Source organism: Anguilla anguilla, chromosome 3 (genome assembly GCF_013347855.1).
Source record: "Anguilla anguilla isolate fAngAng1 chromosome 3, fAngAng1.pri, whole genome shotgun sequence".
NCBI lineage: Eukaryota > Metazoa > Chordata > Actinopteri > Anguilliformes > Anguillidae > Anguilla > Anguilla anguilla.
In genome coordinates this window covers 59,467,974-59,484,824 of record NC_049203.1, presented here as the reverse complement: position 1 = coordinate 59,484,824, position 16,851 = coordinate 59,467,974, and the positions used below count along the sequence as shown (strand labels likewise).

Here is a 16,851-nt window from a genome sequence, read left to right as displayed (position 1 = left end):
ATTAGATTCACAAGTATACATTTATTGCATTTTCAAATAGATTTTCTAAATATATTTGCGACATGATATTTTCAAAAATCATCATACATGTTTCTGGGAATGTACATAATGAAATTATCTCAGTACATTTCAGTCTGATAGCACCCACTTAGACTCATATAAACCTGGTTTAAATGAAGTGAACACAAAAATTTTATATGCACATAATTTAGCTTCGCGGATGCATTTTAAATACAAAAACAACTTTTCCCCGAATGCGAAGTCATGCACAAAAGTCACGTGTTGTCAAGCCATAGCCATAGTCGTGTTACACTTCAAAAAACATCAGGGTTGCAAAGAGCGTCTGTGACAGTTAGCACACTGAGAAAAGTATGCTGAAAAAGTTGACTTTAAATCACATTGAAACTACTTCATTAAAATACAAATAACTAATTTATATTTGAAAAAATATTGGATAAAAGTAATTGCAGTAAATTTTAAGGTATGTCTGAAGAAGGCAGACTGGTTGTTCATGCACATGTTGTGCATTTACGTGACAATAATAAATACCACTCATAAAGAGCATTTTCTTCCTGCCAAATAAAATCCAATAGCCTAGTCAATACTTCTGATAGACGTTTTCATCGCCAAAATTACTTCCTATCTTTTTTTTTTTCATTTTTACAGATCAATCTATACTATTGTTCATATACTATTTTCATATTTCATATTGAAATTTCACTGACAGTCATTATGATCTGTAAGCACATTAGCCTATGCACCAATCTGTATTCAAATGGCACAAGCTGGCAGACCGAGTAACACGTACAGATAGCAAGTCATATTTCAGGAAGATATATAAATCTTGAAAAGGAAATCTTGAAAACAGGCTTTTTATTTGAGAATTATGTAAAGCGTCTTCTATCGTTGTGCGTAGGCGTCTTCTATCGTTCTGAAATTTGTTTTTACTATTCTGTTTTAAGGGATGTTGTGCATGACTCTGCTTGGGGGGGTGGAGGAGGAGGGAGTCACAGAGTAGCATTTAGAGAGCGAAGAGGCACAGGAGGAAGAGAAGAGGGGAAGAGGAAAGACAAAAAGAGACGGAGTAGGAGCGAGGTTTTAAGTTAGGAAATAACAATAGCCTATTTATATATATTTTTTTACCATACGTTGCCTATTAAACGGTACAAAATAACCAGCATATATCTATTATTATTCCTTTGCATTTTAATGTAGCGTGGCAAGTTGTTCACCGTTCATTCAAAGGAGCAAACTAAATCTGCAAGCTCAGAAATACAAACCTTTCCAGCAGTTTTTTCTTTTTTTACTCAAGGCAAAGGAAAGCACGAGGCTGGAAAATATTCCCAAACAAGATAAACACTTGCGGACCACTTTTTAAACGTATAACTAAAAGGAAAAGCAACGGAAAAATACATATTTCACAAGGTTCAACATATTGTTATTATCGTTTAACTGGTTTTTGTTTTTTGCGTACTGAACAACCTGAAGCTTATTATAGCCTATATTCTTTGAGACAAAATAAAAATAGCGCAAGATTTTTGTATATTTTTTACAAGATTCATAGTAAAATATTCACAGCACACAAATATTCACAATTGACAAATATCATGCAAGTTTGTAAGAAGGGGACAATAGCAGATCGCATTGTTACATTTTAAACCGCTCACTGCAACTAGAAACGGATAAGAAATATTGTGTAGCCTATAAATTAACACTCGGTGCTTCCTGAAGATATCGGGGGACTATGGCGGCGGTAACGAGCCCAGAATCAAGCCCACAACCTCGGGTATATTTCCAAACGCCTCCCGGTACCAACGAAACTGAACCCCCAGTACGGAAACAAGGACGAGTGACCGTGAAATATGACCGAAAAGAACTGAGAAAGAGACTGAACCTGGAAGAATGGATTATTGATCAGCTAACGGATCTATACGACTGTGAGGTAGGCTATTAAATTCTCTGTATTCTGTTCCATCGGGACGAAATGTCAATTTAGCCAAACTGTTGTTGTGGTGTAGATATGTATGCTATTTTAGTTGATGGGGTAGACTTGACTAGGCTACTATCTGTCGCAACACGTGATAAATAACAATGACACTAAGTAGCCAACAACATTTATCAGCATTATTATTGCCAGAGTAAAATGGCTAGCAATAGTTTTGAAATGCTGTAGCCTACGGTCGTAAAAAGTAGTAGCTTAATTCAAATAAACCTGGAGCAGAAACGTCTGATGTTTATAGCTGATTATAGGCCTATATTTCCATGACAATTGCGTAAATAAGAGTTTTAAATTCTAATGGCCTGCCGTTGCATGTTCAGTGATAAACTACAGGCTACGTGTGTACTGTGTGTATTCCAAAAGCAGTCTGGAATTGACCCACATTCTATTCGTAGTACTGCATGGGACTTAAAGGGTTCGAGGATTCAGGATGACCAAATGCTGTATGGTGTAAGCCACTGAAGGGTAGTCGAGTTTTTCCGGAATCTCTCGTTCCTTTACTTGAGGATCAGTTGTTTAAATGTAAATGTTTAAATCAAAGGAAATTTAGCAAGATATGTTGTAGCATACATTTTAGAAAATTAGTGTGGCCACAAAAGAAAAGTGGTAGGACCATATTAGCTGTCTGTATTAACATTGTTCTTATTGAGTGATGAGCCTTTACATAAGGAGGTAACGGCTATTTCAGGACTTTATTTCGTTCTAATATGGAAAATTTCTCGTCAGTAAGAGTAGGTGACGAAAACCCAAGATAGCAACGGACCTTGAAAGAATATGCAGGCTCCAATAACACACTAAGCTATAGAATACACCAGACATATGATTAAATCGGAGGGATCTTAACCCTTAGCCTACACATTCATAAATTGTAGTTACAAGTCGATCTGATAAAACAAAAACCGGTAAGGACAGAGGAAGACCGGTAGCTTTGTGACAAAAGAGGGGAACATGTGGCTAAGGCGTTTTCCCCCTTTACCCCTCCCTCTCGCTTTCTCTCTCAGTGCAGTGTGGTAGCCTACTGTATGGTCAACTGTCTCTCTGTCTTTCCCCATTTTGTTCCTTCTATCCCCTCCGCACCAATGAGCCCACATCCAAACCCATCGACAAGTGCTTGACAAAGGCATGGCCTTTAATGACAATGGAGAGTCCATGATAATATTAAAATATATGTGAGGTGATTGTGTGTTCGAGCGAGCCGACTGTGCGTAGTGGTGGTTGCCATGGAAAGGGGCCCATTCTTGGCTTCTGGTGGGACAGTGAACCTCCTGTCTAGGGTTCTCGTGGTTAAGCAGTCAGACCTTTTGTTTTGGGTAGTCAGGAAGCTGAAGTGTTAAAACGTGAATTTGTGGACGGAACAGACCTGAACCCCTGTGTCTGAAAGGCAGAAGCATTCCGCGCAGAACGACAGGAGACGTGGCTACGGAAGGGGGGAGGAGTTCAGGAGAGGAAAGCGTAATAGGAGGAGGGGGGAAATGGAGGGAAGCATGAGAATGAAATAAGAAAGGGGGGAAGGAGAGTGAAAGTGTACACTGGTGCAACATGTCTGCTACATAGCAAATGGGAGCTTTGGGAGTTGCCTGAACACAGCACAAAATAGTCATAAATGTTTTATTTAGTGACAGAATTAAAACAAAACTGAAGGTACAGAACGAAATACACTTGTTTTGGTTTCTGTATGAAAATGTTGATTTAACAAAACCACACTAATGTGGCTTCCTGATTTCTGTATGTTTTAGTTTGTGCTTTCCCTTTCGTGTATTTCAATCGTAGGCAAAGTTTGTGAATTGAACTCAAAAGACCAGGAAAGACTATAATTAAGAGGGTAGAATTTAGAGACAGAAGAGAAAGAGGAGAACAGAAGTACAGTTGAATGCACTGGGTGAAAAAAAATGTGAGAAAAAAAGTCTGGCAGGAACAAGGAAAAATGGAGAGAAGTGAAAAGGCTGACAAGAAAGAGGGTGTGAAAAGAGGGAACAGCTGCTCTTTCGGGTCCATACACGTCCCCAATCAAAGCGAGGTTTCCCTTTCCAAGGCAGTTGTCACCTGCAGGTTTATTTGTAGCTCTCAAATCAAATAATGTTCTCTGTTATTTCTCTCCTCACTCATTCCCTCATCTCTCTCTCTCTCTGTCTCTCTCTCTCTCTCCCACACACACACACACACACACACACACTCTCTCTCTCTCTCTCTTCATAAATGATTGAAGTAAAACATATTTTGTAACAGTTGAAAAAAAAGGTGTCAGTGTAATTGCTTTTCCACATGTGGTCAACTTTGACATCAGAAGGGTAACAGGGAATGAGCTGGTTTTAGCTTCCTGTGTGTATATGAATGAGTTGTTACTAACCCAGAGAGAGAGAGAGCAAACGCATGAGTCACATCCTGAGGAACGTCCAGGGAGCCTGTGAGTAAATTGCACGGCTTGGCAGTGCTGGATTCCGATGCCTCCTATTACTCTGTGAGACCAGTGTGACTCTGTAGCGAGCTACTCCCGTGGGTTGGCCAAATGAGTGAGGCCGTTTCAGATTTTACTGTCGCAGGAACTATGCACCCCCAACCACCCACTGAATCTGAATCTTGTGTATGCGCTGACCGTTTCTTTGCTAAGCTCATTATACCATGTAGGAAGTTGCATCTTGTAACATCTTAGATATATACTTGCGCAAGCGTAAGCCCAGATAAATGCGGGATGTCTATTAAAAGACATTACAAACACTTCCCTGAGAGGAGAGAGACTGGGAGAGAAGCTCTTTCTGCTTTCTGAATAGCATAAGGGTATTTCTAGGAAGGCTAGCCTTTACTGAGGGTCACTTCCACAAAAGACAGTTGGCTAATCATGTTGTTTTCCGTGACCAAACAGAATCAGCTTGATAATACATGTGCACAAGTGCACTGATACCTGTTATGTGCTTAGTGTATTTACTGATAGATAATACTGACAGAACTTACATTATGTGGAGAAACATGCAAACATGGCTGAAGGATTGGAGAGCTGCAAAAAATAAGCAACAAATATTCAGTGGAGTTAGTAAGCCTGTAAGCTCTGAGCTTAGATAAAAATAAAATGAATCAAACTGCACAAATGAGTTTGCAATATATTCTGCCTCTCAATGCATGCCCAGGCAGGAATTCACACTTATTGCCAACTCCAATAAATGTTTGCTTGTTTATTTAAGGCTTCTCTCCAGTTCTTGATTTCAGGCACTGTTTGGAAGATGAATCATTTGGTCTGGCAAAGCTCATTTTCTAGACTGGGCTGTTACCTCAGTCTTAAACCTAATGTAGAATAAAATATATGTCCTGGCTTGGTCTGAATGGCTCATCTGAGCTTATCCTGATTACTGGGATACGCAGCAGCGTGATATATGTGTACTTCTTGAACAGGAGGCCTGTCTGTAACATCAATACTTAGTTCCATGTGCAGATACAGTGGAAGCCATTTTTAAAATATCATGACTCATGAGGATGTCTTCTACATACTGGTGCATTTGTGTGTGTGTGTGTGTGTGTGTGTGTATTCGTTCCATTCCATTCATTATGGTAATTATTGATATATCATATTTTTAAATGTCTGCAGGAAAACAAAGAAGTATGATACAGTGCAAAAAGTGTAAAACTGTTCAAGGCAAAAAAAAAAGTTTGCGGCACTGTCGTTGGAGGAAGAAAAAACTTTAAAAGCCTTCATTAGATTGGCATATCAATGTGAAATGTTACTGTCCCACCACCAACATGTTTGGCCACATCAGCCGAGGATTTTTTTCTTATACTTTTTCATATGAGCACCCAGTGATTATTTTGTTTTTTCAGAATAAAAAATGTTTTTATTACTGCAAGCTCTATGGCACAGTAAAATGGTAGCAAAGGTTCAGGTATGTTTACAAGAGCCTTATTTGCTGCATGCCTGAGTTTAAATTTTCCATACAGTTTATAATCACTGTGGTGTAACCTTGGATTTTCCCTGTGACCCTTGCAGCCATGCAGTACGGCTCCCTATAAGAGGTATTAGGCAGTTAGCTCACTTTGTACTTGAGGGAGAAATTGAGCTTGAACCTCAGATGATGACATCATGGGCCTTAGAGGATCCATGCATACGCTGAACTCTGCTAATGCAATTAAGTTCGTACCTGCTGTCCCCTGTGCCAGAGCATAACTGATTGGCGGCCTTGTATTTTTCAGTTCAGGTTTAGAAAACAACTGATCCGAGATGGAGAAGAACTGCATTGCATTAAAGTAAAGTACTAGCAACCCTGGAGGCCAGGCCTTCCATAAAGTTTTCTCAGACAGAGGGCGAAATGGAAAGGTCAGCCAGGATTAGTGGTTCTTTTGTTGGGCACTAACCCAGGCTCCAAAAAAGTCCAGCGCCTAAATTGCTCAGCTGACACAGGAAATTGCCCTGTCAAAATGAACCCAGTCCCACAGTAAAAATTCCAGTGTCCCACAGTAAACATGAACAGGCAACTGATTAAAATCCCAGTCTAGTTAGCACTGTTCATGAAATTAAATACCCATATGAATAATAACATGGAACATCCGGGATGCACACAGGGTCATGTGTAGCGTGTTTCAAGTTCACACATGCTGATTAGAGCTGGGTTATTTTATATAGGGCTGCTTCTCACAACAGGCAGATTTTGCTCCATGCAATCTGTCTAGACTGATCAATTGACTTATTGATTTCCCAACCATGCTCATTGCCCTCTGCTTGACCCTAAAACGGGTGGTGGGTGTTTGGGAGGGGGGAATGTGGTGTTGAAGATTTATGACTGATTCAAACATTTGTAATTTCATTGGGGTTCTGTGTCAGCATGGGTAACTGGGGGTAATATAATTGTCACTGAGAGCTCCCCACTGATACGAAAACCTGTGAACATTCTAGCGGGACCAGTAAGCGAAGTGGAGGGTTTGATGAGAATATGTGGTTGGATAGGGATCAACAGGCAGATGGACAAAGCGAGAGATGGAAAGCAGACAGTCTTTCTGCTTGGCAAGTCAAACCCATCGCAGAATTGGACACTGGAGGGACCTTTACTCATCATAACCTTACACCTCGTTTCCATAAAACAGGCTTAGCTGCATTGTACAGGCCCAGGGTCAGTCATGGTGCAGATATGCATTTTGAGTGATTTATTGTTTTGTTTTTTTGTAACCCATAGCCTAGCCAGGGGCTAAACAGTCACCTGAGTGTGGTTCAGCTAATAAAGGCGCTGGTGTGTGCAAGCTTGGCCTGAAGCCTTGACATACATTATAAGTCCAAACCTTGCTATGTCATTAGCTGCCCATGGCTGTGAGTGCCGAGCAATGAGGGTCAGTTGATTTAATTCTGAAAGGTGTAGGGTGGCTCTCAGTAGGACAGGGTATGGTTAGCCGTGGCACTACGTCCTCCCAGCCACTCTACAGGCAGCAGGGCTGGAAATTCTCAATTTGGGAGAAAAGAGAAAAAATGTGGAAGATAAAAAACTTGCAAGCACTGTTCAGGGTTTATATTTGTCAATATTACTTGCTTGCCAAGTTCGAAACATGAGCGAGTTAAGATAGGGCTGCTTTCTATGATAAAATATAACTGCCTTGTCTTCTATAACTTGTCTTATATTAAAAATAACAGTCAGTGTTCTCTTTCACCACAGAGCTAATTCAGCAAATCTTTTCAGATTTTGTATGTTTTGTTGTTTGCCGTTTAAAGAGGTTAATATTGTTGTGATTCTTTGTTAAAGTGTTCGCCCCTACATTCATCACAGATATCCCAGTTAAATTAGTTAAAGGCATTGGAGGGCTCTATTATTGACCAGTGGAGTTCAGTGCAGTAAACAAGACAGCAGTTCTTGAGTACTTTTCATTATATGGAGTCATCATCAATTATCTTAATAACCCTCTGGCTCACTTCCACACCCCCATTCTCTTTACTTCTCATACATCATTCCCAGCCCCCTCCTCTCTTGTTTGAATCACATGGCTTGACAGGAAGTCAATTATATTTAAAAGTTTTCCCTTAGTAGCCTGATTTGAATTTGGTGCCTGTGGCAATGAATGGCTTTCCATGCTACCAGACCTAATCAGTTCTAAACTTTTGGAGTGTCAAATGCAATATACATGATTCATTATCTAAATATGAAAGCAAAAGAAAGTAAAATACATGTAGAAATGAACAGCCATTACAAATAGTGCGATGCAATACTGACATTTAAGTGAATTTGGAAAACAATAGATTATAAAGAAATATTTTTCAAGACTTAAAGTTATTATTATTATTATTATTATTATTATTACTATTATTAAGGAGACAATAACCAAGCATAAAAGTATGTGTGTTCTCTCTTGCTCTCTCTCTCTCTCTCTCTCTTTTTCTCTTTTCCATTTACTGACTCACTTGGGGATTGTGTTGAGGGGGAAGCCTGGACTCTGCGTGTTTGTTGTTTTAAAAGCTGCAGATTCCTGATAAGCAGTTGAGTGTGATCCATGCTAGCAGGCCCCAAATGAGACAGCCCCAGCCCCCCAGCCCCCAGCCCCCAGCCCCCTTAGGCTTTCGCTCGCCCTGACCCTCCTGGACTTCATCATCATCACCAGGCACAATCACAGTCTCCCTGCAGAGAGTAGCAAATCAATCCTGATAGATCGTTTTAAAGAAAATATATGTGTCAACATATATGTCAGAGAGAGAGAATGAGATTGGGGGAGAGAGAGAGGGAGAGAGGGAGGGGAGAGGGGAGAGAAGGGGGAGGAAAGGTGAGAGAGAATGAAAAACCAAATTTTTCAGTGTAATAAGTAGCATTAAGCCTGCTCATGAGTGCGTGAACATTTTCTCAGGACAGGGAGTGCCATTTTGCATGTTGCTGTGAATCACAAAAGCCTGCTTTTCCTGCTCTGTTGGCATGATCAGGCAGGAATTGCAGAACCCACAGTACAATTAGTACTGGCCCCAGGACATGTGACTACATCACTCACCGAGAGCAATAATGAGTTCAGGATATGAGTGTTGTGGACTGAATGTCCAGTGTGATACTTCCTGTGTACCCCTCAAGTAAGAAACCTCTCTAGTATGACTCAGGAGTGTAAATGGGTTGCAAAATGCACAAGCATGTCTAGATAAGGTCTTCCACAAAAATATAACATCTCTCAAACCCCCGCCTACCTAACCTTATCTTTTACCTACAGCCCTCCACTCCAACCTCCACCCACTCTTACCCTCTCTTCTTCCTGAGTGAGGCTTCCTGCCTAGATTCTTTCATCCCTATAACACAGAGATATTATCTCACTGACAGTTATGTTATTGTTTTATAATACCTCTAGTAAAATAAACATATCCACACATTAGCCTACAGTTAGGTAGTAACCTACCCCAAACCTGCATCCAGTATTTTTTTAAAAATAATCAATTTATGGGGAGTTTTTATGGAATATGTTTCTAGGTTAAATTTAAATAACCAGTGCCACATAGGGTATGGATGCATTAGTTGCAAAAACACTCCAGATGTGAAGCACTTCAGTGATTGTTCCACTAGTTGTTTACCCATAATGCTGCACTACAAGCTCTATGGCACAGTATCAGCATTTCAGCAAATATTCCTTAAATAGTTACCTCTTTCTGATTCCCTTTCTGTACTTTGAGATTAATGTATACACTTGAATATGAATATAATATATATGTTATTAAGACCAGCACTGTCATCACTAGTTTGAACATTGCTGTAATAGCATTTCTGTGATTTTCTTGCAACCCATCAGCCAGAGCAGCTGGTTACTCTTGCAGTAAAATATTTCCAGTTCACACAGCAGGCTCACTTGCTTTGATTTTCCTTGCCGGGGGGTACTATAACCGCACCTCCCCCCCATGAGATTGGATGACCCGCGGGTCAAAGGGTCTGACGCTCACGCGGCTGTGTTGCGCAGTTGGCGGCGTACGCTGCAGGACCGTAATATGGGTCGGTGCGCAGCCATAACTGACCCGCTCTCATACTGTCACATCGCGTTGCCCCTGACTGACAGGGCCTACTGGCCCCACGCTGGCGTCCTGCGACCCTCCCCCCCCCGGTCCTGGAACCCTCCTGCTCGTTCGGGCTGAAGCTGCTCACTCTCTGGGTCTTGCTCACTGGGTGGAAGGATTTCTAGAAGGGCACTGATTGGACGAGATATCATTAGGATGGAGGTTTTGATGTCATGGTTATGGAGTATTTATAATTGAATGTTTGTGTAGTTTTGGTTGGGTCTGAGCTCAAGTTCTCTTTATATAACGGTAGTTCAGTTCTGGCCAAACTGCAGTTGTAGCTCTCAACTGAACAGTTGTTACACAGAGTTCCTTTGAAGCTATCCTCTACATTTCTCATCCAGCTGAAGTTGCTATTGTGGTCATGTGGTGTCTTTTTCCAGTTCTGAATGGATTTGTTGTTTTGGTGTGATTTGCTTTTTGAAAATGTAACTGCAGCTGTAATACAATGATTGCTATGTGTGGCTGTAATTGTGTCTTGAGCTGTGGTTATCTGAGTAGGTGTTTTCATGCGCAGGTCATTTTGATTGGTAATTTGGGTTTTATTTCTGCTAGGGTGGAGTATTATTGACTGGAGTACTTACGGTGAAATACCGTGGGTAGGAAAGGGGATATGGGGGGTGTTTGGAACCCATTACTTACTTGCTGTGGAAAAATACAAAAACAAGATGGCAGAAATTTCTGAACATGACAGACTTAGATTAAGTACCTGTAATAAAACAGGCTTTCTGTGTATACGGTGCATATTTTTAAGGGTCAGCTGAAGTAGTATATGTATGCCTTATAACAAATATATGTACGTATAACTCATTGCATGAAAGCACACAGTTTGGCTTTTTCACCTGACCTGTCAGTCTTCCTCTTGTTTCTTCAGTTGCTTCGCGTCACCTTACCCCCAGTCTCCTGTCTGTCTCACGTGCTCTATGCCCCCCTTTCCTCTGCTTCTTTTTCCCCTACAACCCCCCCGCCCCGCCCCGTCCGTCTGTGACTGACCGGCAGCACATGGTTCCCACATGCTGAGAGGAACGCAGCTCATGTGTGTGGCAGAGCAGAGCGCCTGTCTCGCCCTGTATAACACTGCCTAACACGCTGTTTGCCCAGCCAGCAGACGCACAGTAATGCGGGCAGTGATGCGTTACTCTCTGTCTGCCTCTCTCTTCCCCTAGGCCTGCATCGCAATATCTTTTTCTCTTTTTATTTTGTACTTATTTATTTATCTCTCTCTCTCCCTATTACCCTCGCTCTTTCTCTTTGTTTTTCTCTGGCCTGTCCTTCACTGCTCTCTGCCCCTCTTTCTCAGTGCCTCGTTATAGATGGTAGCGGTGGTGACATAAACGCTAATCTTAAATCCGAGGTCTTTAAATTCCTTTAACCCTCCACATCCACTTAGGTCACCCTTCCCTCACCGACACACAACTTTCCCCTCCCCCATCGAGCTCTAAGTTTAGCCAGGAGGTTTCACATTTAATCAGGATTCAATTCCTATTTCTGTTCGGTCTGAGAGTCAGGGGGTGACTGTAAATGCCTGTGTGTGTGCACGCGTGTGAATTGTCTGTCAGTGTCAGGACATAATGTTAGTGTGTGTGGTGTGTGAGAAGACTTTTGTATGCGTTAATGTAACTGTGTGTGGTGCGTGCTTGCGACTGAAAGAGAGAGAGAGGCAGAGACCGAGAGGAGGAGGGAGACTTTGAGTGAAAAGAATCAAGAATCTGTCTCTGTCAATGCATCTGTGTTTGGTTCGGCATCAATGTGACTGTGTGTTTGGGGTGGGGGAATAGTTGGGCAGACGAGGGTACGATGTGGAGGGGCAGGTGCAGCGACAGCTGGTCTGGTTAGCTCTGAGCAGGGGGGAGCAAGAGGGAGAGAGAAATAGAGCAAAGGCACAGAGTACAGGGGAATGAGATAGGAAGGGTAATAATACATGTAGTAATATGGTGCGTGAAAGGAATATCATTTCTATAGATGTAATCATACTACAGTTTTAAGAGGACCCAAGTGAATGCGTGTGCTGTATTATTTTCACTTTCACAGTACATAAAGTTTCAACAGGAGTCAATAGGAAGTCCTCACAAATGGCCACATAATGGGTTATGTGTGTGTGTGCACGTGTGTGTGTGTGTGTGTGTGTGTCTGCCTGTCTGTCTGTTTGTGAAGGAGCTTAGAGAAGCCAGGAAAGGACAGGGTTGTGGCATCTGACCAGATATACTGGGAAAAAGGGAGACACATTCACACACACACACGCACACACATACACGCGCGCACACACACACACACACAGCCCGATGTGCTTAGTGGTGGAAAAGTGGGAGGATATGACTGACAGACAGAGCGCAGGATGGGAAAATTGAAAAGCTTGTTGTTTAAAAAGATTGCTTTATTGAAAAAGTGGACATTTTGGTTTATATGCAGAGAATATGGGGTGTGTGTAATTAGAACTTTGGGAGGCCAAAATCACCATGATGTATTTTTAACATTGGGGAGGATATGGATAGAATGCCAGAGGAAAAGGGTGACACAAAGGGGTAGAGATAGATAAAAGCTAACAAAAAGAGCCACAGACAAACTTCAAAGGGTAATAAGCCATGCTATACACACGCTTAAAATAAAAGTCTAACTAGGACACATAAGAATTTAAGAATATTCAAAGAGGCTTGTAATATAATGTAATAAACTGATTGGGCTGTAATTCTACTATCAGCAGTGCGATATTATTTATATGGTGCCTTAAACATAGTAAAGGGTCCTGGGCAAATGTATGACCATTTAAAAATGACTGTAGATTAAATATCTAAAGTAAGACATGCCACACGAATGAGTCATTCTTGATCCGCTTTTAAAAATGTCACCGTTTGGAGTTACTTGGTGGCTTACGGAGGCTTTAATTTAGACCGTCGTCAGGGCTGCAGGACGGGCTGTTGGCTGCGCGGTGGAAAAGAATGCTCTCCAACCGCGTTATATAGAACAACATCGGCTGTCATTCTGGTTTTGGGTGTGTGGCGGCAAGAAAATAAGGACCGTACTTTTCTCTGCAAATAGCATGTTTCGTCATTTCAGTTTTATACTGTGCAGTCACATTTATAGCTCGGATCAAATGTAAAAAAAGAGAATTAAAGAACAGAATGATAGCCTAACACTTGACTCATACAGTCAGAGGTGATGCTTCCTTAATACTTACACTTGACTCATACAGTCAGCAGTGATACATCCTGATACACAAGCAATCATCTTTTCATATGTCAGAATATCACCTGGGAGAAGTGGATATCCTGATAAAAAGGCATTTGGACTACTGATCCAGAACAAAGCGCCTTCAAGTTATCCATATTCCCTTTAAACAAGCTGTGTGTTCCTAAAAACAGCGCAGCCATTTAAAAGCTCCCCCTGTCTCACACCAAAATACGGTGATAATTCATGGGTTCACTTATCACGTTGTGAAAGGCTGGCTGAGACCGGCGAGCTTGTTTATGTTTTCACGGGAGAAGGCCAACATTCTTCTCGTGTAAAATGCTATTGGAGGGCGAGGAAAGCTATTGGCGCGGTTGTAGCAGGCATGCCATGCTAATTAGCCAGATGTGTGCAGCTTTCACAGGCTTTTCGCCATTCCTTTTATTTTCTCTTCTTCTAGCTAGCTGCTCCTTACTCCCAACTTAGCTAACACAATCAATCTGTGCTAGCAGAAACTGACTGTACCTTGTTCAGGACAAGGCAAGTAAAGCCCTAAAACATTTAGCTTGTTAAATATATAACAGTATATTTGTTATGTGTGTACACCGGAAATACTACTATTACAACTTCATTACTACTACTACAATGACCTCTACTGCTGATGCAGTAGAGGCCACTGCTACTACCACCACTACTACTAATAATAATAATAAGGAATGATGAGTTATCCAGTGGAGAAAAATGAGGAGTCTCAGAATTCTTCAGAATTATATGGCTTCAGCTGAAGTCTGTAGGCTGATAGCAGTTATACCATTATTTACATTTCTAATAACAAACAAAATATTTAGCATTAAACGAAAGGGAGCCTTATCACATAATGAAATGAAACACGTGTGATAAGGAGCAAACAGCGGATCTACTGCTGAGTGGGGGAAATATGTGGTCTGATTAATGGTGTTCGGATGAATATCTTTGATTACTGCCACACAGCGTTTGGATCGGGCAGGGGTGTAATACGGGTTTCTTTTTTTTTTGGAGTCTGTAACAGAGGGTTGTAGTGTCGATTACCTTGTGGGACATTGCCTGAACTGCTTTTCTGAAAAAGCCAACTACATCTACCCTCTAATAACACTGCTTTTTGGGCTTTAATTAGTATGGTTTCTAGGGGATCGGGATTCCAAGGGAGTGGCATTAAAATTGCTGGAAGCAGTCGAAGTTGAGCTGGCTTTAAGATCACAGTCCAAACAGTGAACTCTTCTATCCATCTCTTTTCTTAGTCTGTAGTTTTCATCTGTCAGACATTTCATCTCACGCGCTGTAAAATCTTAATCATTGAGAGGGTAATGCAGAGAGTTGTCATTTGTTACCCTAGTTAAGCAATGCCAGCTCTTTAATATTTGAGGAAGACTGTAAATTGGGAGCCAACTCCACAAACAGGAGTTCTCTGAATCTGCAAGTATCAGGGGCTAAGTTATTGAGGGAAAGGTGTATATAGAGTTTGTCAAAAAAGTAAGCCCTGAGTAAGCCAAGACACTGTCATTATTCTAAATGAATTTCTTTCCACCTCATCCTCTTTCTCTCTCTCTCCTCCCTGTGTGTCCATCAGGAGGAGGCGATCCCAGAGCTGGAGATCGATGTGGATGAGCTTCTGGACATGCCCAGCGATACAGATCGGGCCTCCAGAGTTAAGGTACAGTCCAGGCTCTCGGATTGGCAGCTCAATTAACAGGCACTTCGTCCCGCAAAAAAATGTTCGGGAAAGACAGAATCGATGAGCACATTCCTTGCATCCCTATCCAAGCTACACCACACAAGCTTCCAATTCGAACATTTCAAAAGCCTTCATCTTTTATTGAGGTCCTTATATGTACAGTCCTGTTGACCCCAAAGCTGTGGCCAGAGCACAGGACTGCCAAATGTATTACCCTCTGTGGTCTCTGTCAGAGGGACTCCAGGTGCCATGGTGGCTGATCTGGTCAGTTGGTTTTTTCCTGAAATGAGCTTAGCAGAGGTTGTGTCAGATTCTGTGACTGCTTGATGAAATATACTTGATTTTAATAAAAAACTTTGGGCTATACAATTAAAAAAAGCTAGTAAGTTGTCTACGATAGTGAAATAAGGAGCAGATCCTTCCACAGAAGTGTATTTGTGGGGATGGATCAATAAAAGTGTGAAAAGAGGCAGAAATACCATAAAGCTGGCTATCTATCAGACTATGGCTCGGGCCATGTGTTTTTCCTGACTTTTAAAAAAATCTGTATTTCTGTCCTCCAGTACCAAGAAAACAATGAAAATATAGTGTCGGAATCTGCAAACTGCAATTAATAACATGACTAGACTCCAAGGACTTAAGCTGTCTCTGGCTATTTTGCTTTGCTTTCCCTGATTTACTGGTAGACAATTCAGTAAATAGTCAACAAGCATTTCATCAGATTTCTTCTGTCTTGCAAAATCTGTTTTTGCAGGACTTGCTGGTAGACTGCTACAAACCTACTGATGTAAGTACATACCCATTCCTATATTTTTATTGAAAGTTAAACCCTTTTGCAGGTTGTCTCTTAAATAAAACTATTCATTTCATATTTCTTGTTTGAGACCATGAAGATCATTAGATTACATTGACAGAAACACTGCTGTAAGCGTACTAATGAAAATTAAATTAATTTTGTGCTCCAAAGTCCCAAAATGAGGTTCTCAAAGAAAGAATAATTAACAGTAATGACACAAATCAGCAAAATTAGAGGTTAAACTTAATTTTCTCTTTTCCTGGTGCTGCAATTCCCTCTGCTGTCTCCTTCAGGACTTTGTGGCTGAGCTCCTGGACAAGATACGAGGCATGCAGAAACTCAGCACTCCCCAAAAGAAATAAGAGCTCGCCCCCTTGACCCCCAGCTTCCCACAGTTCTGTGCCCCGGGCAGGCAGCAGGGTGGGCTTGCTCAGCAGCACTTCCCACAATCCCTCTGTGCTGGGTGGAAGGAAGTGAGGAGCCTTGCCAGTCAGATTCTTACAGCAGGACAGCAGGGTTGATTTGCTTCCAGTCTCTTTTTCTTTTGTTTTGCGGGTTTGAAGTGTGTGCATATTATCTTATCTTACCTATCTCTATATATCTACATGCTATACATATGCGTATGTGTAGTGTGGTACAGCGATATTAGGATGTGTTATAACGGGAACTGGTTCCTGTCGGAAATATGGATGCAGTACTGTACTGTGTGCAGTCCTTCGTATTAGACCCAGCTATGATGTTCGGTGTGTTATAGTAGCACTCATAAGCAGAGGGACGAGAATGAAGCGGCCTTGTTTTTATTTATTTTTTTCTTCTTTTTCGGATTTCAAGAAGTAAAGGGCTTCCTAGAGAAATGTTTATTTGTTTGTTCGTTAACTAATGAATTCAGAGCCAGGGGATCTGTGTGATGGAATATCAAGAGTGGTTTGGGAATGTGTAGCACCCCCCCCCTCCCCCCCCACTACCTCCCCACACCCCCAACCTGAACCCCCAAGCCCCCCTCAGGGACTGTGGCAACACACTGACTAAACACAGCCATGTCCATGCGCCTGGCCCCTCATTTTCAACTGACACAAATGATCGCAGATTCAATCCAAAACTGCCAAGGCACCTGTGGGACAGCCAGCACTCTCAACAGCCTCTCAGACGTGATACAGATCCGCTCCAGTCCAGTCTCGCTCAGGGTAAACTCCCGTCTTATG

At 41.7% G+C, this 16,851-nt stretch overlaps 1 protein-coding gene across 1 annotated transcript; it reads left to right on the top strand.

Annotated features, from left to right (window-relative positions):
- The first annotated feature begins 811 nt into the window (after positions 1 to 811).
- Positions 812 to 16,499, top strand: ppp1r14bb (protein phosphatase 1, regulatory (inhibitor) subunit 14Bb). The gene is made up of 4 exons (XM_035408323.1): positions 812 to 1,942; positions 14,749 to 14,832; positions 15,608 to 15,640; positions 15,943 to 16,499. The coding sequence occupies exons 1-4, from the start codon at positions 1,745 to 1,747 to the stop codon at positions 16,009 to 16,011; spliced, it is 384 nt and encodes a 127-aa protein (XP_035264214.1). The 5' UTR covers positions 812 to 1,744; the 3' UTR covers positions 16,012 to 16,499.
- Positions 16,500 to 16,851: the final 352 nt, after the last annotated feature.